Source organism: Amia ocellicauda, chromosome 20, assembly GCF_036373705.1.
Source record: "Amia ocellicauda isolate fAmiCal2 chromosome 20, fAmiCal2.hap1, whole genome shotgun sequence".
NCBI lineage: Eukaryota > Metazoa > Chordata > Actinopteri > Amiiformes > Amiidae > Amia > Amia ocellicauda.
The window spans coordinates 10,822,734-10,849,069 of NC_089869.1; the positions used below are offsets into that span (position 1 = coordinate 10,822,734).

Sequence of the window (26,336 nt, forward strand, 5' to 3'; positions counted from 1 at the left end):
GGCATGAGCTTGGCCAACAGAGTCCTTAGTTATTCTATAGGAAAATAAACCTGTTTGCCTTGCATCTGAAAAACTCTCTCGTTGTATATATATTTATTTTTATTTTTAAATAACTTCCACATGGCAAAACTATATTTCTACAGAACATTTTTCGCCATTATACAGAAAGTATTTTTTTAAAGGTAACAGCCCACGCTTATAGTCACGAAGAATGCCTTACATTAATTGTCTTGTATAATTATCTCTGACAGAAAAGAAGAAATTGAAACCTGTAAAATAATCCTATTCTGAAGTGCCACTGTAAACATATAGAACATAACAGTCTTTGTCTTTTCTTAACAGGCAGCAGGCGAGGTGAACGGATCTTCAAGCATTGTCAGTCATTGATTGGTACGGGGTACAGGGTTTCACAGTAAGAAATTCTACTGCAGTCAGGAATACTATGATACAATAACTCGAAACCAAGTCTGACAGAAACAAGTGAGTGACGATGAAATCTCACGATGAATTACGCCAGTCTGCCACATTTTAGAATTTACAGGAAACAAATAAAACTAAATAAAAAAAAAACAACAGCCTTCAAATCATCAGCGCTCATGGGATGAAGTGTTATTAATAAAATGTAACAGGTTGAGGGCATTTCAAAGCAAAGCTTGGGTGTCTTTCGGTTTGGATTTGACAAAGAAGAGTCCTTACAGTAAGAGCCCACGTTTCCATAATGACCCTGAGAAAGCAGTGCAGGGAGGTTGTAGTTGTCAGGTGTAGCTCCCTCAGCCAAGGCGATAAAGCTAAGAATCAGATGTCAGTCCCAGCATGGAAATTCAGGGGAGGGTCAGAGGTCATCAGGTGCATTACAGTGAAGGGCAAAGTAATGTGTTACTACAGGTTCCTAGCCAGTGGTAGTAAGTCAGATGTGGGGTTACATTTGTGTCACCTTAATTCTGGCTACTTTCTTGGGAAACCAGAAGCTGGAAGCCCCTCAGGACCTACAAGTATCTCTTATGTAGGGTACCCAGGCGGAGATTCAAAAGTTGAAATCAAATAGTTGGCCCTAAAGCACTCTGGGTCTAATGAGTTGTAGTGTAGAGCAAAAGGCCCTGGCAATACCATTCACTCGCAAAGTATGAATAGTGTTTATCTCATAGTCTGTTTACACATGAAGAACTAAAAGGTATAACTTACCTCTAGCCTGATTCCACAGAAGCCATTTAACATGTAAAAGTCTACTCTTGAAATTGATCACACACTTTTCTCTGATCGCCACACAATTTTTGTATTATTTATTTCATGTATTTCAGCTGAAACCTCAGATCTGAATGGGAGATAACACACAGTTTTCAACAAATAAGTGTTTTCCAAAGAACAACAATCTCATAATTTGCTCAGATCTCAAATGCTGTTTTTTTTGCACAGCTTAAAGGTGTCAGGTGAATCGCAGGTCGGTGCAAGCAGAGGTTAGCCGAGTGCTTGATGGAGGTTTTGGGTGTGTTCGCACATTTTGCCAAGCAGCCTTGACACAGAGATAAGAGCCAGGTGATCCAACAACAAGCACAAAACGGAGCTGGCTCAAACACCTTGTGTATCACCTGACAATCATACAGAAACATGAAACTCATACCATGGCTGTGGGAGAACTCTGGTGAAAATGAGGCCATTCCCCCCATTTTTAAGAACTGCTCAATTTGGTATGGCTTCTCCTTTTCCATATTTAATTACAATTGATCTCACCGCTGCATGATGGTGGCTTTGGCTCTGAGACAGGCATCCCCTGCATATGGATCAGGGGATATCTTTCAAACCTAGGTTTCCCATTTCTTACACCCCCTAGCTGCAGTGACTCAAACCACACTGCAGTGTAGGTATTAGGATGACATCAATCCTGTTCTCAAAAGTATCCTCAATCTGCGTTCCCCTTTGTGTGGCTTAATTTCCCCCTAGACAGATCAAGACACGCAGACCAAGTCTTGTACATACTAGTCCTGATCAGCCTGCCTGCTTTATATACCTATATACCTAGATATAGATGTATAAATGACTGCTCTGTCAGTAAATGCATCAGTGTCCTGTATCTACAATGATTCAATGATTTAGTGACAGCCCCTCAATGGATTCCCCCCTGAACTGAATTCAGTATTTGCTATTTCACTGTATTATTACTGCATATTTTGTCATGCAAAGGGCTGATACTTATACAGTTGCACTTCATTTGAGACACCGTTCACCAAGTTAAATAATATATTCTTTGAACCATACATTTTTTTTTTTTTATCAGCGCTTGTGGAACACTGACTCCACCTAAAGAAAACTATACAGATTCCAGCTGGCTGCACTCAGTTAGGACAGGGGATGTTTAATCCACACACACACTCCATAGACATCAGTGGAGTTCACTGATATGTATCCCCCCAGATTCAAACTGTAGCAGCAACCCCAACCCCATCGATAATTCAACAGTACCCCCCCCCACCGTCAACAACTCACGGTACGGCATGCAGGAAAATTGCTGAAAACAGACGTGGGGGATTTGTTTAAACAATAGGGGAATTTTGAGAGAAGTGTCTGACAACCCTGCTGGCAAATTCCACAAGGTGATGGAGCTGCTGAGGAGCCTGCACAGAGAGCTGGAGGACTTGAGAGAGTGCTGCGCAGCCCTGTCTCCCCACCCTGCCCCCCGCAGTGGCCACAGCACTGAGGCAGGTAGCCGTCAGAGCCACAGAGGAGTTCCCCACAGCCAGGATCACTATCGCCACCCTGCTTCCGGCCCACACAGACGAGCCCTACCACATCATCCAGGGCATCAAGGCCGAGCTGTCCCGAGGCTGCGCCCTGATGCCCACTGTGCACCTGGGCGAGTCTTATGACCCCACCATTCGTACGATCGGGTGCACCTCAGCAAGCAGGGGGTAAAGATGCTTGCCAAGGTTTAAATAAAGATACAAATTTAGACCAGAAAACAATAAAAACAAATTAAACAAATCAGAACAAATTATTAAGAAAAATCTAAACCCACTGGACACCCCAATTACAGTGCAGGAAATTAAAAACCAAATCCAGGCCCTTAAACCCATTTTACATTGGTTTATTATTTGTATTATTAGATTATTAGATTATTACAATACTTGCATTGTAATATAAGTTATTATTGTTATTATTATAAGAAAACTGAATCGTATGTCGTCTTATTACTAGCACTACTGTAGTTATTGTAATTGTCTTTGATATTTGCATAACGCGCCACGTCCTTGTGTTGTCGATGCAGTACGTTAACTAACTGGCGTGACCAATCAGAAAAGGGGTGTGTTTTCGTGACCACAATACAACACGCTTAAGCCACCTTTCAACAAGAACTTGTGACTAACAAAAATGGACCGGGTCGTTAGAAATGGCTGAAAATAATGTAGTCGCAGCAATTTCCTCCAGAGCCCGCTCCTTCTCATCCCTGGCCCCAAAGTGGTGGAACGACCTGCCCACTGAAGTCAAAACAGCAGAGTCCTTGACCTCATTCCGGCGCTTACTCAAGACGCATCTCTTCCGACAGCACTTGTAATATTAGTCCTCTATCCGTGCTAGATAGCACTTCACAGTTCTTATTATGCTCCTCGCGTTCTTGATTGTTTTCCTCCTTGCTCCCTTTCCCGTAGCCCTCGTCTGTAACCCTACATCTTGACAGCACTTAGCTTTCACCGTCCAGGATGTAGGAAGTCACTTACTGTACTTGTGTAAATTGTAAATTGGAATTTGTAAAATGTATTATTTTGAATTGCTATGTTTTAGCTAAGTTGAATTTGTAATGATTGATGCCTTTGCACTTGTGTTGTAAGTCGCCCTGGATAAGGGCGTCTGCCAAGAAATAATAATAATAATAATAATAATAATAATAATAATAATAATAATTCTGAGTGTTATTGATGAACCAACAGGTTGGTGACGTATGCAATGCTAACTATTGTCACACATCAGATGTTATATACCAATAAATCATGCAAAATATAATCTCCCTATTTCTTTCGAATAAGGAACCTGCAGATATGAAGTGCTGATTAAAAACCTTACAAAGCTTTCCCAGTAATAACAGTTGACATGCTTAGTTAGTAAGGATGTGGAATTACCATTTAACAATGATTAGTACTGCAATCAGAAAGGGTGTTAACATAGTAGGATGACTTAGCTTTCCTTATCATACCAAGAGATGCATTTCTCAATTGTCTAAAAGTTTGCCAATCAGAGTGCAGCCCTGTAGTCCGTGCTTTTCTCCTTGTTTTATCTCTCCACCATATTATTTCTGAAATTTCAGTGGACAGCCAGGTGCTTTTTAAAGGGAGCATGTTTATCTGCTATATTAAAAATCTCATTAAAATTGTTCAGTGCTATTTGGGGATTTTTAATAGTATTTATGGGACAAATCATATTAAAAAGTTTGTTCTACAAAATGTGTAAAATTCCTTTTAATAGTGATGCATGGCTGAGACATTTGAAGCCTGTAAATAATAACAGAAATGTTTTAAAAACTTCAGTCACACACACAATAATGGCAATGCAGTCACCCCAATGTTTCATGTGTAATGATAAGTCCAAAGTCAGTGAACTCCAATCTTGCATCATGTGTGGAGATAGCTCTATCACACCCAAGTGTCTGAGGGCTGGAACTACATCAATTGGTATCATTTCACTTACCATTACAGTAATATAATACTCTTTTGAATTATGTGACTACAATGACATTGCTCAATGTTAATTGTTGCAGAGGTTACTAACTATGCCTGCCGCAAGCCTATAGTAACATCATCCGGCCTTGGCCAATCACCAGAAGCATGACATTGTTTACTCCTAGCTATATTGTGTGAGAGAAGCCAAACTCCAACACCACTGTAGTGTATCCCATCCGCTAACTAGAGACTTGCCTTTTTCCATAAAGAGTCAAAATTATCCAAGAAAGGAATATCAGTTGCATCACAACCCTTTCAGCCACATCCTGATAAAGTCATAAAAACAAAGTAAAAAAAAAGTAAGTACTTTGAAAGTACAACTATAGAATGTGTGCCCTGTGAAACATGTAGATGCGTTGGTGCTACACAAACTTCTCCAAAATCTTGTGATTTCAATCTACACATGTGATTTCCATGTGATAGTCAAGGACAAACTGAAAAAGTTCCACAGCAATGTACAATATGTAAAACTGGCGTATTGGATCCTGGCATTCAGACTATCATGTTACACACCGAGCACCGAGTGAGGGCTGGGAGAGTGATTGTGTCAGTCATCAGGAGCAGGGCCTGGGGAGCATAGCTGAACTAGATCTAAAGATACTATGTCTAGGCTACATGTAACAGTACATTGTCCTTGCATGATATTAAAATGTGTTATGGGTTTTAAAACAAAAGATGGTGTGATTCCTCATGAATTAACACATGAATATGTCTGAGTTCACCAGAGATGACATCACCCCCTTGCAGCTGATTGGACACGGCTGGCGGTTTTCTTTGATCTTGTTGCTGCAGAGACCCTCCGTGGGATCACATTTTAATTTCATGTGATTTTGACTTTTGGATCTGTGGGCAGTTTTTAATTACTTTTTTGTACCTTTTTGACATTTTAATTAAACATGTTCCATGTAGTTTTGTCTCCCATGTGGGCTTATAAGCCCTGATACAAAGAATCAGCATGGAGTTTATTGTGGTGTATAGTGATAAACAGGAGGTTTGGTGCAGTCCCAGCACTCATATTAATCAATAGGGGGCGTAGTTATGTAGAAGCTAATTAAAGTGATTGCCAAATTTACTCTTTCCACCCTTATCACAGCATTGCAGTTCTGGCAACATTTAATCAAACACAGTTTAAAACTGCACTTCCTGTTGCAATGTTCTGGGTCACGAGGCACGGACTATAGCTATATGTGCACTAATGCATTTCAGTTGTTTCTTCTCAAGTACAAGTCAATTTGGTATATACATGGATATGGAAGAGTATATAGCTCAGTCTGTGTGCTTGTGTACATAAAGAGAAACCCATAAATGCTGCGATTACAATTTATCTTTTTAATTGGCTAACAATTGTAAATTATACCATTTTATCTGTACTCTGAAACAAAGCAATAAGCAGTGTTGGGGGTGTAACTGAAATAGTCGTTTTCCAATTCTTGAGAGAAAAGTAATATTAGAATTACATATTAGTACATTAAAAATGTAATGTGTAAAAATATTACTCCTTATATTACACGTTACATTCCTTCATATTGTCCTGAGAAACAATGCATGTTTTTTAAATGTGTGCCAAAAAAAATGTACTGTAAATTAAAGCCGTGGATTCCCTTAGTTCTCGGGCCAGAAGCATAGAAAACAACAAATTAATCCGACTGGACGATAAAATATTACTTCCACACACGTTTTATTAATCCGCTTCATTACAACGGCTCAGCAATAATAGAAAAAAGTAAATCTGCTATAAACTGGGTAACAATTAAAAAAGTAAATACAAATACAGTGGAAGCACAGAAGAGATTGCTGTGCACTGGACAACATCTCCTGTATGGAATTCATTGCTATGGAGGCTGTTATGGTACAAAATAAATCACTGTCAAACAAAATATTGCAATTTACTAGCTTCATTTTAATCATATAACCTTGAACGAAAAAAATAAATGAAGGCAATTAGCCGCATCAAAAGACTGACAAGTGTCTTCTGCAAGTGATTGGCTGTGTTACAAAATAATGATTGACAAGAATTTCCTGAAAAGTACAGTGCATCCGGAAAGTATTGACAGCGCTTCACTTTTTCCACATTTTGTTATGTTACAGCCTTATTCCAAAATGGATTAAATTCATTATTTTCCTCCAAATTCTACAAACAATACCCCATAATGACAACGTGAAAGAAGTTTGTTTGAAATCTTTGCAAATTTATTAAACCTAAAAAAACAAAAAAGCACATGTACATAAGTATTCACAGCCTTTACTCAATACTTTGTTGAAACACCTTTTGCACCAATTACAGCCTCAAGTCTTTTTGAGTATGATGCTACAAGCTTGGCACACCTATTTTTGGGCAGTTTCTCCCATTCTTCTTTGCAGGACCTCTCAAGCTCCATCAGGTTGGATGGGGAGCATCGGTGCACAGCCATTTTCAGATCGAGAGAGATGTTCAATCGGGTTCAAGTCTGGGCCACTCAAGGACATTCACAGAGTTGTCCTGTAGCCACTCCTTTGTTATCTTGGCTGTGTGCTTAGGGTCGTTGTCTTGTTGGAAGATGAACCTTCGCCCCAGTCTGAGGTCCAGAGCGCTCTGGAGCAGGTTTTCATCAAGGATGTCTCTGTACATTGCTGCATTCATCTATCCCTCGATCCTGACTAGTCTCCCAGTTCTTGCTGCTGAAAAACATCCCCACAGCATGATGCTGCCACCACCATGCTTCACTGTAGGGATGGTATTGGCCAGGTGATGAGTGGTGCCTGGTTTCCTCCAGACATGAGTTCAATCTTTGTTTCATCAGTCCAGAGAATTTTGTTTCTCATGGTCTGAGAGTCCTTCAGGTGCCTTTTGGCAAACTCCAGGTGGGCTGTCATGTGCCTTTTACTGAGGAGTGGCTTCCGTCTGGCCACTCTACCATACAGCCCTGATTGGTGGAGTGCTGCAGAGATGGTTGTTCTGCTGGAAGGTTCTCCTCTCTTCACAGAGACACGCTGGAGCTCTGTCAGAGTGACCATCAGGTTCTTGGTCACCTCCCTGACTAAGGCCCTTCTCCCCCGATCGCTCAGTTTGGCCGGGTGGCCAGCTCTAGGAAGAGTCCTGGTGGTTCCAAACTTCTTCCATTTACGGATGATGGAGGCCACTGTGCTCATTGGGACCTTCAATGCTGCAGACATTTTTCTGTACCCTTCCCCAGATCTGTGCCTCGATACAATCCTGTCTCAGAGGTCTACAGACAATTCCTTGGACTTCATGGCTTGGTTTGTGCTCTGACATGCACTGTTAACTGAGGGACCTTATATAGACAGGTGCGTCTTTCCAAATCATGTCCAATCAACTGAATTTGCCACAGGTGGACTCCAATCAAGTTGTAGAAACATCTCAAGGATGATCAGTGGAAACAGGATGCACCTGAGCTCAATTTTGAGTGTCATGGCAAAGGCTGTGAATACTTATGTACATGTGCTTTTTTTTTTTTTTATTTGTAATAAATTTGCAAAGATTTCAAACAAACTTCTTTCACGTTGTCATTATGGGGTATTGTTTGTAGAATTTTGAGGAAAATAATTAATTTAATCCATTTTGGAATAAAGCTGTAACATAAAGTCCGGATGCACTGTAATTGGCTGCATGAAAAATAACTGACAATTACTCCAATGACCAATGCCAGTGTTTTGAATCCTGCGAGGACGTGGCTTGCCTGGAGAAGGAGTGGGTTTCATAATGCCCACCCTATAGTTCAGCTCTGTGCATCTGACGACAGCAGCACGTACACAGGCACGTGTGCGTGCAAGGCATGGGGTTCTTTTCTCAATCACCAAACATTCCAAGTGATGCCGCTGCAGAGACATTACATGCTGTGCAGACTGTTTGTGTGTTTTTTATATGGCGTACATGAGTAAATAAATCTTGATGAATTTATTGCTACTTGCTTCCAATTTAAACACATCATTTAGATTAATGTACTCTAAAGCATTAAATTAACTTGTTATTAACACGAGAGTATTATAGTATAATATTAGAGTAGCGCTACTTTACTAACTCGTTACCCCCAACTCTGGCAATTAGACATCACTTTACTGTAAAACAATAGGTTGTGAATGCAACCCAGGTTATCTAAGTGTTTTGAAAGTGCCTGGCTCTGTGTCCACGCTCCGTAGGACAAACAACCGCTGAGCCGCTGTAAGCATGTCTCCACCCGGCAACGCAACTCAGAACTGCAAGAAGCAACTCCGAGCACCAGAGAACATCGCATTGCTACTGCACCGAGGCACTGGGTCGAACACATGTCACTGGTCCATGCCTAAGCACTGACGCAGGTGGTACCTGGGAGCAACACCACCGAACAAGTGCCGTATACCGATGTGCCGGGGACACCACGCTCTGGACTCGCATTCCCAAGTCCTGCACTCTGAGCTTGGGACTTTATTTGGAGTCCCCCCCAGTGCTGCCAGCACTCTTGTCCTGCAGGAGAGCAGTCACACAATCAGCAACAGCACACTTCATATAGTAGCGATATTTTAATGGAAGACTTCCCAAGACTGCAAGACATACCCTAAGACATGACAGAATTGTCAGGTGTACCCAGACCTCTCTCACACCTCCAGTACAATCTTTAAATTCCCGTCAAGCCCTTTTGGAAGTGCAGTGCCAGTCTATTGGTTAGCAGGGGGCACAGAAGCTGTGCTGTCAGCCAATCGAAAATACAATATATCTATATAAATAGTTGAAGTTCGGCCTGGTCTGTCATCTTCTGAGAAGAGGTCAGAACACCTCACTCTCTCGGCCTCAAGAGCCTCCTCGAGGCAGTCAAGGACAGAGTTTACTCCTTCCAAAACCGATTCCAGCTCAAACACTTTCACCTGCTCTGCCTTCAACAGAATGGAGCTTCTGCACGTCTTCCTGGAGAACGCTGCCATTCCTTCTCTCCTCCTGCAGCTGTGCAGTGAGCTGCTGGACCTCAGCCTGGTCAATCATCTTCTCAGAGAGGAGGTTCTCACACCTCACTCTCTTGGCCTCAAAAGCCTTTTCAAGGTCGTCAGAGGTGGAGCTCTCTCATTCCAAGATTAATTCCAGCTCATACACTTTCCTTCTTCTACTTCTACTTCTACTGCTTAGCAATTAATTGCTTGCATCGCACTTGCTCATTGTCCAGAACCTTCTCGAGGTGCGCAATGAGCTGTTGCATCTCAGCCCGATCTCTCGTCCGTGCAGAAAGCAGGGCCTGGGGGGGTGGAGGGATGCTTGTATAATCTGTCACTTGTTAAAATATCAGCTTTTTACAGAACATCTTTTTCCAATTCAGAATGGAATTGTGGCATTTCCTGAAGAATGCGATGAACAAAGAATACCCAATTCATCATCATCATAATAAATTCATTGTCCTTCTAGAGGAAATTAATTGCCACCTATATATACTAAAGTGTGATAAAGTTAACCAATGAGCATGTGGGAATGGATGCTAATTATCATTTTGTTTCACAGTACTATCACTGTGAAAGTGCTGAGAAACCCAGCCAGTGTCAAAGCCACAGCCTCTTCCAACATCAGCCCCATAATCCTTTTGTGCTGCCTGAGGTACTAACAGTCTGGACACCTTTACTTCCCGCTTGCTTGCTTTCAGCTTCTTAGTCACACTGCATATTACTGGCTCCAGATCACCTCTGACTGCCTTCACTTTCTCCAATTCCCACATGGCTGAAGCCACCAACTGGTCTTTCTCCTGAGTCAGAACTTCCATGGCTTCCTTCACCTCCTCCAGTTCGCTCCTGGCTGAAGTCGGCATCAGGTCCTTCTCCTGAGCTTGAAGTCTGTGAACAGTTTTACAGTACATGTCATTTATCTACATCCACCACAGATCACAGAAAGAGGAAATATATATTCCTGGAGAATGTAACCTTAATAAAGACTGGCAAATTAAATAATAATATACAGTTAGGTCCATAAATATTTGGACAGTGACATAATTATCATCATTTTGGCTCTGTAAGCCACGACAATGGATTTGAAATGAAGCAATGAAGATGCTTTAAATGTAGACTTTCATCTTTAATTTGAGGGTTGTTACATCCAAATTGGGTGAACGGTGTAGAAATTACACCCATTTTTATATGTGGTCCCCACAATTATAGGGACTCAAAAGAATTTGATCAAAATAACAATCATGAATTAAATTGTGAGCTTCAATACTTCATTGCAAATCCTTTGCAGTCAATGACTGCCTGAAGTCTGGAGCCCATAGACATCACCAGATGCTGGGTTTCTTCCCTGGTGATGCTCTGCCAGGCCTGTACTGCAGCTGCCTTTAGTTCCTGCTTGTTCTTGAGGTGTTTTGCCTTCAGTTTTGCCTTCAGCAAATGACATGCTGCTCAATTGGATTCAGGTCAGATGATTGACTTGGCCATTGCAGAACATTCCTCTTCTTCACCTTAAAAAAAGTCTTGGATTACTTTCGCAGTATGCTTCGGGTCATTATCCATCTGTGCTGTGACGTGCCGTCCATTGAGTTTTTAAGCATTTGGCTGAATCTGAGCAGATAAAATAGCCCTAAACACTTCATAATTCATCCTTCTGCTTCTGTCAGCAGTCACATCATCAATAAATACAAGGGAACCAGTTCCCTTGGCAGCCATACACGCCCATGTCACAACATGCTTCACAGATGAGGTGGTATGCTTCAGATCATGAGCAGTTCCTTCCCTTCTCCATACTCTTCTCTTCCCATCATTCTGGTACAAGTTGATCTTTGTCTCATCTGTCCATAGGATGTTGTTCCAGAACTGTACAGGGTTCTTTAGATGTTTTTTGGCAAACTCTAATCTGGTCTTCCTGTTTCGTGTTTTCATCTTGTGGTAAAGCCTCTGTATTTACTCTGGTGAAGTCTTCCACCCTACCTCCTGGAGGTACTTTTGAGCTCCTAAAATTAAGGGGGAACACATTCAAATATGGCTGTAATACCTACACCAATTTGGATGTAACTATCCTCAAATTAAAGATGAAAGTCTACACTTAAAGCACATCTTGATAGTTTCCTTTCAAATGCCTTGTGGTGGCGTACAGACCCTAACTGTATATATATATATATATATATTTTTTTTTAAATGGGCACATAAAAATGGGCACCCATTCCCCAAAATGGCTGCACCGCAATTGAACTTAAGAGAACGTACGTCTGCGGCTGCGCATTGTTCGGTTCATTTTTCTGGCCAATCGCTGCTCAGCTGGCAGCCGCTTTTTGGCAGCTGAGGTGGACGATTCGAGTCGTAAATAAGTCAATATGATCGTTTTTTTACCAGTATGTTTATATTTGTAATTGTAATCAATGCATTTGTATTTGAATACACATTAGCACAGTTAATATATTCTCTTGGTCGCAGTTGTTTCACGGATGTGTTTATTGCAGTGCGTGGCTGAAAACAGGTTTTTCATTTTTTGTCATCCATAAATGGTTATTTTGTCTATTTCGTTTAGTGATCATTTAAATACATATAAACACCGTTATTAATTCAATTCTAAACACACATGCTTGTAGATACGATGCACTAAATGTCTCTGCAATATTCAAAATAATACGGAAGATACATTAAAACAACTCACTCTGACTGACAAGAGGCGGCATTTAACACACACTCCAAAGGGTTAACATTGACGAGCCAGGGATTCAATAGCTATGGCTAGCAAGCATTTATTTGTTTCTAATTAGGTTATTATTAAATGTTTACTAATGCAACACGTCATAGTCTGACGGCAATAAAGCTAGCTAGTATAGTAGCCATTAGACACGTTTGCAATGGTGCCTATTTTCTGTAATCTGATGCTCCACTTAAGAAGTATGAGGCTAGATACATGAAACTTGCATTCACCAGATATCAAATCAATTGAATGGCTCTTCCTCAAAGCATACTTGTTGGCTGAATCTTCCCTCATTATCTTGCTTCACACCTGGAAGGCATTTATAACCATGCAGTTATCCGTAAAGCAGTAATGTTTTATGGACTCAAGAACAGGTGTAAAACTTAAATTAACATACTATTCTTTATCAACTGAAAACAAAACTGTTGATAATCAAACAGTAATGTCCAACTTTAAAAATAAGTTGTTTTGAGCAATCAATCAATTGCAGATCTGCAAGCCCAGACTTTTGGTAGATATAGATTTACACACATGTCATGTCATGCTTTTTTTCTCATGTATTTTAGTTGATTTAACTTTGCTACAGTATATGTCAAGACCCTACATAATGCCTCTAGTCGCGCAACCATGAACCGAGAGCCGAGTCTCATACTGGGTTCAGTGGTTCAAATCATCTGTGACCGCTAGGTCCAGTGACCACACAATTGAACAATTGAGCTCTACACAGTAGCATTTTTGGAAAACGGATTCATTATTAAAACGTATGAAACATTACACGTGTGCAGTTTTAAACACCAAGACCAAGCCCGAGGCCTGTCACACTGTGCCCGAGCACCCCAGACTGATTTGAGTGTGAACATGTTCTGTTCGCAAACCGGTACCAAACCTTTGAAACCCGAATACAGCCACACGTCCAGATTGATACTTGAAGACACTCACCATTTTTCTGATGTTTACAGTGTGTATTGTGGTGATGTATAGGGTGATGGACACCTTGACCCGATACCTGTGGATGCTCTCCTGGGAGGAAACGACTCTCCAGGGGTTTGAGAGAGGGGCTCACTGGCGCATTGTGTCTGCTCACCAGTGCCACTGAACTGTGGACAGCTACATGGGTAAGGATGTGGAGAGCATCTATCTATCCAGCTATTATGATTATGATTATTATTATTATAACAGTAGTAATAACAGAAAAACATTTGTATATTTATCCCGTTACTATTTTTAAGTGAAATTAAGTGAAATGCTGGCCTCCCCTTTCTCTCCCTCTCTGTCCACAGATCCTGAAATCAACATTAGAAGTCCATTTCCCTTAACTTGGCCCCCACCCCCAAAACCCAACTGTCCGGGACCGTGCGGTGGAGCCTCTTGCGCTGAGAGAACATGGAAACAACAGTGGCCTTCCTGCCTGTAGTGGCCTTCCTGCCAGCGGTGGCTTCCCGCTCCGGCCTCGCATGGTCTCCCTCACGTGGCCCGGCTCGGCCCGTTCTGCCCTGGCTTGTTGTGGTGCCGCGGCCTGTGCCTGCCTCACCCCTCCTGCCTCACCGCCCTGCCGTGGGTGCTGTGGATATTGTATTTCTGCACCAGCCATCACTGAGCCCAGCTGAGCCGTACAGGCTGCTGCCTGGCTTCCCCCTGCTGGCTCGCCACCCCACACACCCTCTCTTGTAGCTCAATTCCCAGCAATTGGCTCACCAGGCCCCTTTCACTCATTGTGGAATGGCCCTGTCTATCAACCCCTCGACGCCTGGCACTCTGACCAGATGAGAGCCAACTCCCAGAAGGATTTAGAGACATGATTGCAAAGCTGGGCCGTACGCGACTGTCTGGCTGAATTTGGACCGCACCACCGTATGACGGCCTGGGAGACGCCTCACAATAACTTTCCATAATTCTGCTGTTTTGTTCTTGTTTTTTTAGAGGATGTAATAGAGCATTAATATAAGTATATATATATATATATATATACACTCACCTAAAGGATTATTAGGAACACCATACTAATACTGTGTTTGACCCCCTTTCGCCTTCAGAACTGCCTTAATTCTACGTGGCATTGATTCAACAAGGTGCTGAAAGCATTCTTTAGAAATGTTGGCCCATATTGATAGGATAGCATCTTGCGGTTGATGGAGATTTGTGGGATGCACATCCAGGGCACGAAGCTCCCGTTCCACCACATCCCAAAGATGCTCTATTGGGTTGAGATCTGGTGACTGTGGGGGCCAGTTTAGTACAGTGAACTCATTGTCATGTTCAAGAAACCAATTTGAAATGATTGGACCTTTGTGACATGGTGCTTTATCCTGCTGGAAGTAGCCATCAGAGGATGGGTACATGGTGGTCATAAAGGGATGGACATGGTCAGAAACAATGCTCAGGTAGGCCGTGGCATTTAAACGATGCCCAACTGGCACTAAGGGGCCTAAAGTGTGCCAAGAAAACATCCCCCACACCATTACACCACCACCACCAGCCTGCACAGTGGTAACAAGGCATGATGGATCCATGTTCTCATTCTGTTTACGCCATATTCTGACTCTACCATCTGATATGTCTCAACAGAAATCGAGACTCATCAGACCAGGCAACATTTTTCCAGTCTTCAACTGTCCAAATTTGGTGAGCTTGTGCAAATTGTAGCCTCTTTTTCCTATTTGTAGTGGAGATGAGTGGTACCCGGTGGGGTCTTCTGCTATTGTAGCCCATCCGCCTCAAGGTTGTACGTGTTGTGGCTTCACAAATGCTTTGCTGCATACCTCGGTTGTAACGAGTGGTTATTTCAGTCAAAGTTGCTCTTCTATCAGCTTGAATCAGTCGGCCCATTCTCCTCTGACCTCTAGCATCAACAAGGCATTTTCGCCCACAGGACTGCCGCATACTGGATGTTTTTCCCTTTTCACACCATTCTTTGTAAACCCTAGAAATGGTTGTGCGTGAAAATCCCAGTAACTGAGCAGATTGTGAAATACTCAGACCGGCCCGTCTGGCACCAACAACCATGCCACGCTCAAAATTGCTTAAATCACCTTTCTTTCCCATTCAGACATTCAGTTTGGAGTTCAGGAGATTGTCTTGACCAGGACCACACCCCTAAATGCATTGAAGCAACTGCCATGTGATTGGTTGGTTAGATAATTGCATTAATGAGAAATTGAACAGGTGTTCCTAATAATCCTTTAGGTGAGTGTATATATATATATATATATATATATATATATATATATATATATATTGTAGCGACCTTGCCTTTTAAAGGTTGCTAACGATATAAAAGCACTGGAGGCAGAGTCTTTCAAAAACAAAAAAAACATTTATTGATCTGTTCTTCTTTCGCCCCCTTTCATACAGATTCTCCCCAAAACAACAGAACTGTTCTTTCAATAAACTCCCGCTCAACTCAAACTCCAAGAATGTCACCCCGCCCTTATATACAACCCCTATCTGGTGACTCCATCCCGTCCAATCACTGTTTTCCGGCTGTACCACCCGGGGACACACAGACACAAACACCCCTCCCTAACCCAACACAACATCCCACATGTAACACACATTCACACACATGTACACACACATTTAGACAGAGTCCCCGAACTGACTCACCCACCCTGCATACACACTTTTACACCTTCCCCCCCACCTTTGGGCTGTCCTACTGGCACATTCACACAGACACCCGCCAGGTTCGCTACAATATATATATATATATATATATATATATATATATATATATATATACACACACACACACACAGTGAGGGAAAAAAGTATTTGATCCCCTGCTGATTTTGTACGTTTGCCCACTGACAAAGAAATGATCAGTCTATAATTTTAATGGTAGGTGTATTTTAACAGTGAGAGACAGAATAACAACAAAAAAATCCAGAAAAACGCATTTCAAAAAAGTTATAAATTGATTTGCATGTTAATGAGGGAAATAAGTATTTAACCCCTTCGACTTGGTGGCAAAACCCTTGTTGGCAATCACAGAGGTCAGACGTTTCTTGTAGTTGGCCACCAGGTTTGCACACATCTCAGGAGGGATTTTGTCCCACTCCTCTTTGCAGATCCTCTCCAAGTCATTAAGGTTTCGAGGCTGACGTTTGGCAACTCGAACCTTCAGCTCCCTCCACAGATTTTCTATGGGATTAAGGTCTGGAGACTGGCTAGGCCACTCCAGGACCTTAATGTGCTTCTTCTTGAGCCACTCCTTTGTTGCCTTGGCTGTGTGTTTTGGGTCATTGTCATGCTGGAATACCCATCCACGACCCATTTTCAATGCCCTGGCTGAGGGAAGGAGGTTCTCACCCAAGATTTGACGGTACATGGCCCCGTCCATCGTCCCTTTGATGCGGTGCAGTTGTCCTGTCCCCTTAGCAGAAAAATACCCCCAAAGCATAATGTTTCCACCTCCATGTTTGACGGTGGGGATGGTGTTCTTGGGGTCATTCCTCCTCCTCCAAACATGGCGAGTTGAGTTGATGCCAAAGAGCTCGATTTTGGTCTCATGTGACCACAACACTTTCACCCAGTTCTCCTCTGAATCATTCAGATGTTCATTGGCAAACTTCAGACGGGCCTGTACATGTGCTTTCTTGAGCAGGGGGACCTTGCGGGCGCTGCAGGATTTCAGTCCTTCACGGCGTAGTGTGTTACCAATTGTTTTCTTGGTGACTATGGTCCCAGCTGCCTTGAGATCATTAACAAGATCCTCCCGTGTAGTTCTGGGCTGATTCCTCACCGTTCTCATGATCATTGAAACTCCACGAGGTGAGATCTTGCATGGAGCTCCAGACCGAGGGAGACTGACAGTTATTTTGTGTTTCTTCCATTTGCGAATAATCGCACCAACTGTTGTCACCTTCTCACCAAGCTGCTTGGTGATGGTCTTGTAGCCCATTCCAGCCTTGTGTAGGTCTACAATCTTGTCCCTGACATCCTTGGACAGCTCTTTGGTCTTGATCATGGTGGAGAGTTTGGAATCTGATTGATTGATTGCTTCTGTGGACAGGTGTCTTTTATACAGGTAACGAGCTGAGATTAGGAGCACTCCCTTTAAGAGAGTGTTCCTTATCTCAGCTCGTTACCTGTATAAAAGACACCTGGGAGCCAGAAATCTTGCTGATTGATAGGGGATCAAATACTTATTTCCCTCATTAACATGCAAATCAATGTATAACTTTATTGAAATGCGTTTTTCTGGATTTGTTTGTTATTATTCTGTCTCTCACTGTTAAAATACACCTACCATTAAAATTATAGACTGATCATTTCTTTGTCAGTGGGCAAACGTACAAAATCAGCAGGGGATCAAATACTTTTTTCCCTCACTGTATATATATATCTGTATGTCTTTATTTGTCTATGTAATTACTATAGACCAATGCCTCCCATTACGATGTTGTAAAGGGTCACATCAGTGACTATATGATGGTTGATAGGCCACATATATAGTCCCCTAATCATCTTACCTTATAACAAGTAATATGCATTAAATGTAATGTGTAAAAAACATATATTATTAATGAAAGCTGTACTGTTTTTAACAAGCCTTTAGTATTAATATGTAGGAAGTGTATTGTTAATACAGACCCAACATGATTCATATTTACAAACTAGGTTTAATATAGAGCCTACATTACTATATTATTTTGTAATATAGACCTTATTACATTATTAAAATGTATATTACGACAGTCCACAAGAAGATGAAAACTAAAGACACCTTCAATCTGTTATCAATAGATAGATACATAACTGAATTTCCCTATCAAACACTGCATGTGATCACAGCTTTTCTGGTCTCTGTAACAGTGTTACCAAAGCCGCTGTTCTACCACGTGATCAAACAGAGCCGTTACAAAGAGCTACTGATACAATTCTGATACAGAGCTTTTACCGAACCAAAGAGTATAACACACTACATGAGCATGAAGTCTAGATTTTATTAAATAAAATATATATGACAAAAATAATGCAGTTCCCTTCATTTTGTCAAGTGCAAATACCTTCCAGCTTCCCTCAGTGAAGTCAGACTGCAATAATGCAGCCCAGGTCAGCAAAAATATATTTTTAATGTATACATTTATTTGTGATCAATCACTATCCATACATTAAAGTTGTTATTCATCCTGTGGCACTGGTCCTGTCCCCGGTCAGACTACTAACCACAGACCAATATTCACAATGCATTTTATATTGAGAATTTACACCAGACTGCTGCATCAGGTCCAGTAAATGTTTGCTAGAAAGCTTTTCAGAAAAATTTAAAGTTCATATCCTGTCAATTTGTGGGCAGGTTTACAATTTGCCGCTGAAAGCATGCCCTTGGGCATGACTGGAATTCACATACCAACACAAGCATGAGTTGACAGGCTCACCCTGCAGGAAGTGCCTCAGAGCTGAGGGAGGAAGTCCAGGAGGAGGAAGTCCTGTTGGATGGGCACACTGTTCTCATCCAGCAGGAAGTGGCTGCGGAGAGTCAGCTGGTAGGTATCCAGGGGCCGGGAGAGCAGAGAGTGACATAGGTCGACCACCACTTGTCCAAACGTCATATCTGAGGATGGCACTGGGGACAGAGAGGGACATGGGCTGTTTCCAATAACCATTGAGGCTTGACTTTTGATAGAGCTTATTGTGCATAGAGCCACACAAACTAGCATCCCAAAATTCCACGCAACAATCTCCCCAGATAAAATCCCCAAATAAGCACATTCCCTGAAAGACGAACAGAGTATGTATTTAATTGCAGTGCTCACCTTCAGATGAGGCTGGCTTACATATCACTTTAGTACAGTAGTGCTCATTATATTGTGGTAGTTCACCCTTGGAGGGATTTTGTCCATGTAGATTATGGAACAAGGAATTTTGTCCCATATTCATTGAGTGAGAACATTGTAGATGTTCCTACCAACAGTCTTGCTGAGCAACTCTGGGGGGATATTCAGCAGCATCTTCTGCACAAGGACTGGTGGCACCTGGACACAGATGTCACTGTCCACGTCTCTCACTGTCAGCAGCGCTGGCCTGGGCACAGGATACATGACGGGACAGGACTTATGAGTTGTTTCTGCATTGGGTTTGGCTGGAACTGTTCTATTTAACTGTAGTGTGCCCTCCTGTACCTGATCCACTTAATTGTGCTGCTTGGTCTACATGTAAAGCGCTCTGCCATTTCACAACACAGTCTCGATGTACAGGTACAGCTGAGACAGAACACAAAGCACAAAGCGGAAGAGCCCCTGGCCAAGTGCATCAAGCAAAAACAGGATATATGCTTCAAACGGAGAGCATGGGGGTTCAGATTTACACTGGAGAGGCAATAACAGGTTTCTTCAGCATTTTGGAAGGCACAATATCTTGTAAGGGGAAAAAAATGGCATGAGCTGTTAATCACAGGTTAAGGTTGATTTATACTAAGCTCTGGCTGTGAGTTCCTTAGTATCTATGCAATATGTACTTCACGTGGTTCGATTCAAACAAAACAAATTAAAAACACATATACATATTAACGGATGCGAGTAGCCAGTGAGTGCTGAGCAGTATAGTGTATCTGACCTGTAGTAGTGTCTGACACCGCGGTATGGCAGGCAGGGGAAGCAAGGCCGGTAGATCCCATTGTGGTCAGTTCCCAGCTCTGAGCCACACCTCCCGCACCCATGGAAGGTGATGTCATTGGTCACGGCTCCCACAATCCTCTGCAAGGGGGTGTGGCTGTCCATCCGTAGAAGGGTGTCCTGAGTATTCCCGAACTGCAGTGCCACAACCTGACCTTTCACCTCCACGTCCCCTAGTTACAACACGGCACAAGATGTAACCGAGGCATGAAAGGCTCCCTGTCCCTATGAAAGGTTTTATTTTTGTATCCATTTAATCATCTAACGCCCAACCACCATCCCACAATGTATAGGATTACATATGTCCTGTTGTCCTGTTAACTTTTCATATCTTTTGGCATCATTCAGCATCATTTAGCACTAGAACAGGCTGGGTTAGTACTGCATTACCCCAAATGTACTATAATGTCGATTCCTCCACTGTCCCCTAAGTATCAGGGCATTCCCCAGCCGGCTTCACCTGTGTGTCTCTGGGAGAGCAGGGTGTGGAGGTCTATCTCCAGGCTGCCTAAGGCTGGAGCAGGCCGAGCCCAGCTGTGGAACTCCAGGGCTCTGCAGTCATCAGGGAAGAGCGGCTGGCAGGACCCCCAGGGCGTGGAGTGCAGCTCCATAGCCCCAGACGCCACACTGCCTCTCACCAGCAGCACCCGGAACTCCCACACTGCACCTGGAGAGCCAGGCACAGCTCAGACACGAGTCACGCGCAACACAGCCAGGCCAGCGTAATCCAGTCTGGTCAAGTAAGTGCTATCCATTCACCCCAGCCCACCTCAGCCCAGCCCAGTCTCACCCCTGTTCCTGTGGATGTTCCTCAGCCAAGCCATGGCAGATCCCCATAGCAGAAGGGTCCCCTGCTGGCTGCCCTGCTCCACCACCAGCACAGCCTTCCGCCCCACCCCCGTCCTGGAGGAGCCCTCCGACTCTGAAACACCACCAGCACAGGAAACTTGATCAAACATAACTGGCACCAGACCTGCCTTGCCCACACTGAGGCCCGCAGAGCCTTCAAGACACCAGAAAAAGCCTGGCGACACACATTCTCATCCAGGGGACAGTCTTTAATTACTCAAGAGACCCTCACTGCATATGAACTAACACATTACTTTCCCTTTCCCTTGTCAGCTCAGACTGAAGTGGTAGGAGGTCTGGTCTCCATTGCTGCTGTGAGAATCATCTCCCTTGATACAGCTCTCTAACTGTTGTGCCATCCCGAGTACAGAAAAGCTTTGTGCCCGAGGGAGGGAGGGCATTGTTATACAAGGTGCCCGTTCTAAATAAGCACAGTGCCCTGGAAGCTGACACGCAGATGAACAGTGAAAGACCAGGCAATACAACGCCACTAAGAGAGGTTTGGATGAAGAAATAGTGTTCTCTCTGCCACTCCCACTCCAATGTAAACGCTTACTAGAAATAAAGCAGATTTCCTCAGAAAAGAACAACACTTTACAATGAATACAGCACGGCCACAGCAGACAGGTTAAGGTTTAGTACCTGTGACCAAGGAGGTGTGTGTGACTCTCAGCAGTGCGTGCACCAGCGTGTTGGGCTGCAGCTTGCCCAGCCGGGCGTAGGGGATGTCGGTAGGGTCCTGGGGGGCTCGGGGGGCCAGAGACAGCAGCAAGGGGTGTCGGTGGGTCAGGTACCTGCACAGATCCTCCAGGGCCCCCTCTGCCACAGCCTCTGGCACTGGGGGGCACAGGACACCCACATGGTTACTATCCTACCAAGACTGCTGGAGAGACTGAAGTGTATAGAAAGGGTCTTCTAGTCTGGTCCTGGAGTGCCAAAGTGCCTCTGACTAACTGACCCAGCTTAACCCCTTCCCAGGTCCAGTGCAGGTGGCAGTTTAAAGAGACATATAAAACTGTATTGTGGCCCTTGAGGACTGGATTAGAAAAAGAGACAGCACACAACCTGTTCGGGTACTGTCTGGGAATCAGCCTCACCCTGTGGAGGACTCTGGCTGGCACTGTGTGGCGCAGAGAGCCCAGCCCCACCGGGTAGGACACCGAACTCACCCTGCAGTCTGGAAGTCTCGCCGACCCGGCCCACGTTGAGCAGGTGGGTTTGGTAGGTAGACTGCAGCACCCACTCCCCCCTCCACTTGTCTTCATGCACAGTCAGGTCTGAAGAAAAGCACAGTCAGAAAGCAGGACAAATCACAGATTCATATACACACACACACACACATATGTACTGTATATACAGCTCTGTAAACAATTAAGAGACCACTCCAAGTTCAGAAATCAATGTCTCTTAATTTTTTCCAGAGGTGTATATACTTTGTGTGTGTGTTTCTAATTGTATGCAGCAGTCCAATCTCAGGGTACCTTTTTTATTCTCATGATAACTAAGAGAGGGTCAGGAAGATTGAGTTATGTTTTGTCTGGCAAACTTGAATGCGTCTCCATAGCAGCAGACATTTTATACATTGGTAATCTAGCACTATGGGGATGATGTTATAATTATGTATGGGTCTGATATGAACATATAATTGTCTAAACTAAGGCACTGAGGAGGTTATGTTTTGTACAGTGCTAAAACAGAAATGACATAATGCAGAAATCTAATGTACAATGTTATTTTCTAGCTGTTCAGTTTTTTTTTTAAGAAACAGGAAGCAAAACTTTTAAAGAGAGGATGGAGGATATAAATAAGTTATGTATGTAAGAGATTAAATTTATTATTACTATTATTGTAAACTTTCACTGTCATTTTTTCTACAGGGCCCTGCAAGAGACATTGAACTGAACTGTTTTTCAACAGAGAACACAGTTTTCTCATTGTACTTTCACATCCTGGTATTTAAATAGCTGCCTCCACATTTGTCTGCATATGCTGGCCCTGCAAGATGCACCAAGCCAAATTACCACCTACAGCTGTGTTTGTGCTGGCTCCACGTTATGCCTGGTGTTTCTTTTTTTTAGTTTTATTATTGTCCACAGGGGATGTTTTAATAGGACAGGGCTCTGTATATTAAAGCGATATGCTCTCTGACAAGGCTGAATCTATTTTTGCAACCAATTAAAATATTATATATTAAACAGCTAATGTCAGGTGGTAAGGTACCACACAGGAAGTGTGTCAGAGTCAGATGAAGTGGGTTTGAGCAGATGAGCTCCACATATCAGTCAGTGTGCCTCTCTGCTACAGGTTGTTTCAGCACGAAAACAGGACGTTTCCACCGATATGAAACCAAAATTTGCAACTTCAGCCAGTGAGTTGAATACACACCGTCAGGCTCTCACCACTAGCACGATTGCATAAACTGTGACAGAGTGAGGTCTTGGAGGAAGAATATGCAAATCGAACAGCATACCAGCTGTAGCAAATATTAACAGTGTACAGTGACTGCAGGACAAGAGAGACAGGCAAAGAGAGGTCTTGGCTTGGTCTACAGGGGTGTGCTTAAGACCTCTGTACCTGTTATGAACAAGATGTCCCCAGGATACACAGTAAGGGCCCAGAACGCTGCACTCCTCCACAACACCACCTTCATGTCCATTCCCGACTGGTCGGTCACCACGATGGTTGCCAGGGGAACTGAGGAACCTGCCGACGTCCCCGATTTAGCTTTAATCTCCTTCAGGTGGCAGGGGTAGAGCACGCACACAAGCACACGGTACCGCCCCCCTCTCGGCACACAGCCTGTCAACAGGGTGGCAGGGAGGCATGGGCCCCTGGTCCCTGTCTGCTCCCGCTGTCCCCAAGCTCTGGAAGCCCTACTCTTCTTTGAGGCCGGGGAGCCGGGAGATCTGCACTGGGGGCGGGGCTGTTTGGAGACCTCCTTGCTTCCTTCGGGGAGGCAATGCCCTTGAGAGCAGAGAAGCCCTTCAGAGGTGGCTTCTATCACCACCCCCCCTTCCTCTTGAGGTTTACCCAAGGTGTCGAACAACTCTGTGGAGCCTTCCTCAGTCAATGTGGCCTCATCTCCAGTAGGGTTTGGGTTGCTGCAGGGGCTATAAAGCTCCGGGGAGCATCCCGGGCTAACAGGGTGCTTGGAGGCCTGCGCTACAGATATCATGTCCTTGCTGGTCGCAGCCTCCCTTCCCTGCTGCCTTTGGACATCCCTCCCCGTGCCCAGCTGTGCCTTCAAAACCAGGGCCTGACTCACCGTCCACACGCTGAGGTATTCCGTCTCTACAGACATGGTCCTCCCTGCCTCAGAGTCTCCCTCACCCTGGCTGGGGAAGCAGCTGTCCAAGTACTCCCTGACAGCAGTGGGAGACAGTCCTGGCCAGCTGGGGGCTAGGCGCTTCCTTTGGGAAGGGGCCGTGTCCGTAGGAGGTGGGCTAGGCCGTCCTCCCCCTGCAAGCTCCACCTCCTTCTTTGCCTCCCTGCTTCCAGACGGAGCGTCCGTGGCGTTGGGAATTTGGTCACTGTCGATGCTCAGGCGATCCAAGCCCTCGTTGGCTAGATGAACACTGTCCGAGGTCCCAGCCTGTACTGTGGAGGAAGTGACTGGGGGACCATCCCCCTCTCGCTGCTCTCTTTGGATTCCACCGGCCTCACACACGCCAGCTGGGTCCTTCCATAACAGGGCAGGCTGGAGCCTCCCTCCCTGCAGTTGCAGCTCCACTTTCCTCCACTGACTGGGGCACCCTTGTTGGGCGTCTTGCACAGGGATTATGGGGGCACCAAGAAACAGGTGGATCTTAGGTCTGGCTGTCATGCTGCTTTCTTGTCCCACGCAGAATGATCTACAGGTATTGGACACCCTCTCTGGCACATCAGTGGATTCTCTGCTCGTTTTTGTTCCTTTTTACCATCTTTGTGGATTCAGGCAACTGTGGACAAAACAGGGGAAGTGGATTAGAATCGGTTCCATTGACAAGTTTCATCCCGAGGGGACACACTCACAGACAGCTGCATTTCCACCCCTTTACACCTTTCTGTCTTCACTGTGTGAGAGAAAGATCCTCTGATCCCCCAGCTACCCAGATCCACCCCCTTTTACAGACTAAATTGGCCACCATTTTAGGAAGACTAGACTTGGACAGTGTTTTGTACAATGTCAATATTCCTACTGATGTCATTATGCTGAGAGTGACTCAGATGTCCAATATGTTTCTATTTACAGGCAGAAACATAGCTAGCTCAGCTGCAGCAAAGAGCTTTCGAAATGTCTTGCGTGCAGAAAGAAACTGATTCCATCTAATTAAATGAGGCTCGTTGCCAGCAGCTGCATTTGCTGCATTTATGTGGCTGAGCTAAACAGCAGCAGACAACCCCCCTGAGAGAACTCCTGCCGAGCCAACACCCACTGCAGTTCTACAGAGAAACCAGGAGGGGGAGACTGTTACTTTAAACAAATGAACAATAAAGGATGAAGGTTGAACTTCCCTTTAGAGATTCAGTTATTTTTACCGACTGCTCTAACCTGCCAGTTCAGAACTAGATTTCAATTAATTTGGTTGCTGTGGCTCATGCCTAGCATTCTGTATAATCACTGGTGAATATTTGCTGGTATTGCTTCCTAAAAAATGGTATTCAACAAATCTTCAGCCCTTCATATGTTACACAGTGACCTCACATGGAGTTGATGTCTTTAATCTGCATATTTTAAACCAGATAAGTGTCACTCTTAGCACTGCAGAGGTGTCGATAAAAGGTAAAGATAAATTGAATGGCTTAATGCACTGGATCTAAAGCTATGAAACAGGGATATTTAAAATTGTTAAAATTACCTACTTATTCTAAACTGGATGCATTTTGCAACAAAAACACTGTGACTTTAATGCACCTCTACTCAGAGAATGGTACCATATTACCATAACAGCTTCTGCACTGGACGTCATTTGTGCTTACAGTAAATGTGCCGACAGGTTGTTTTCCTGTGTAACATAGAGCTGTTCCGGAAAAGCATTCAGATCAGCACTGAATTAAGACACAGCACAATACCCAGATAAGGGCCCCTGCAGCGATCTCTGGACATCAAAGGTGTTTCTCTCTCAAACCTTGTGCGTGTTGGGATGTAGAGCCGCAAAAAAATACTGTTTTATTGTTTAAAGTATTTTACATTTTACAAATAAAAACATTTCAAAATTTTAATACTTGTGATTAAATTGTTTTTAAAATCAATTACTAAAATCACTTAAAAAAAATTAAAATCTCATAGTGATTAAATTCAAAATAACTAAACATGTGCATAAAAGAAAAACAAATGTGCTAAAAGCAAACTGCTAACCAACATAAAAGTCAAATACATTGAAAATAACTGAAAATGCACCGGACAAAATAAAGAAACAATTAAAAAGGAAAAAAATAAAAAACAAACCAAAACGGTCCAATGCATTTAAAATTAAATCCAAAACGGTCAATGTAACCGCAAAAAAATACTGTTTATTAGGTTGAGTATTTTACATTTACGTAAATAAAAACAATTCAATTTTTAATACTTATGAT

At 43.5% G+C, this 26,336-nt stretch overlaps 1 protein-coding gene across 2 annotated transcripts; it reads right to left on the minus strand.

The window, feature by feature from the left end:
• Positions 1-6,376: 6,376 nt before the first annotated feature.
• shld2 (shieldin complex subunit 2) lies at positions 6,377-24,735 on the minus strand. 2 transcript variants are annotated; one of them, XM_066692854.1, is made up of 9 exons: positions 23,355-24,735; positions 21,950-22,057; positions 21,423-21,617; positions 20,722-20,853; positions 20,392-20,598; positions 19,873-20,104; positions 19,226-19,341; positions 18,696-18,883; positions 6,377-10,493 (listed from the first exon to the last, which is right to left on the minus strand). In XM_066692854.1, the coding sequence occupies exons 1-8, from the start codon at positions 24,601-24,603 to the stop codon at positions 18,711-18,713; spliced, it is 2,412 nt and encodes an 803-aa protein (XP_066548951.1). In that variant the 5' UTR covers positions 24,604-24,735; the 3' UTR covers positions 6,377-10,493; positions 18,696-18,710. The 2 variants fall into 2 exon arrangements, with proteins under 2 accessions (XP_066548951.1, XP_066548950.1); XM_066692853.1 differs by lacking the exon at positions 6,377-10,493 and having other exon boundaries at positions 18,241-18,883.
• Between the last annotated feature and the right edge of the window lie 1,601 nt (positions 24,736-26,336).

Coding starts and splice junctions, on each gene's coding strand:
- shld2 (XM_066692854.1), bottom strand. CDS start 24,603: ATGACAGCCAGACCTAAGATCCACCTGTTTCTTGGTGCCCCCATAATC. Junction 22,058..23,354: donor GGACATCTTGTTCATAACAG/GTACAGAGGTCT, acceptor GCTTTTCTTCAG/ACCTGACTGTGCATGAAGAC. Junction 20,854..21,422: donor ACACACCTCCTTGGTCACAG/GTACTAAACCTT, acceptor GTGGTGTTTCAG/AGTCGGAGGGCTCCTCCAGG.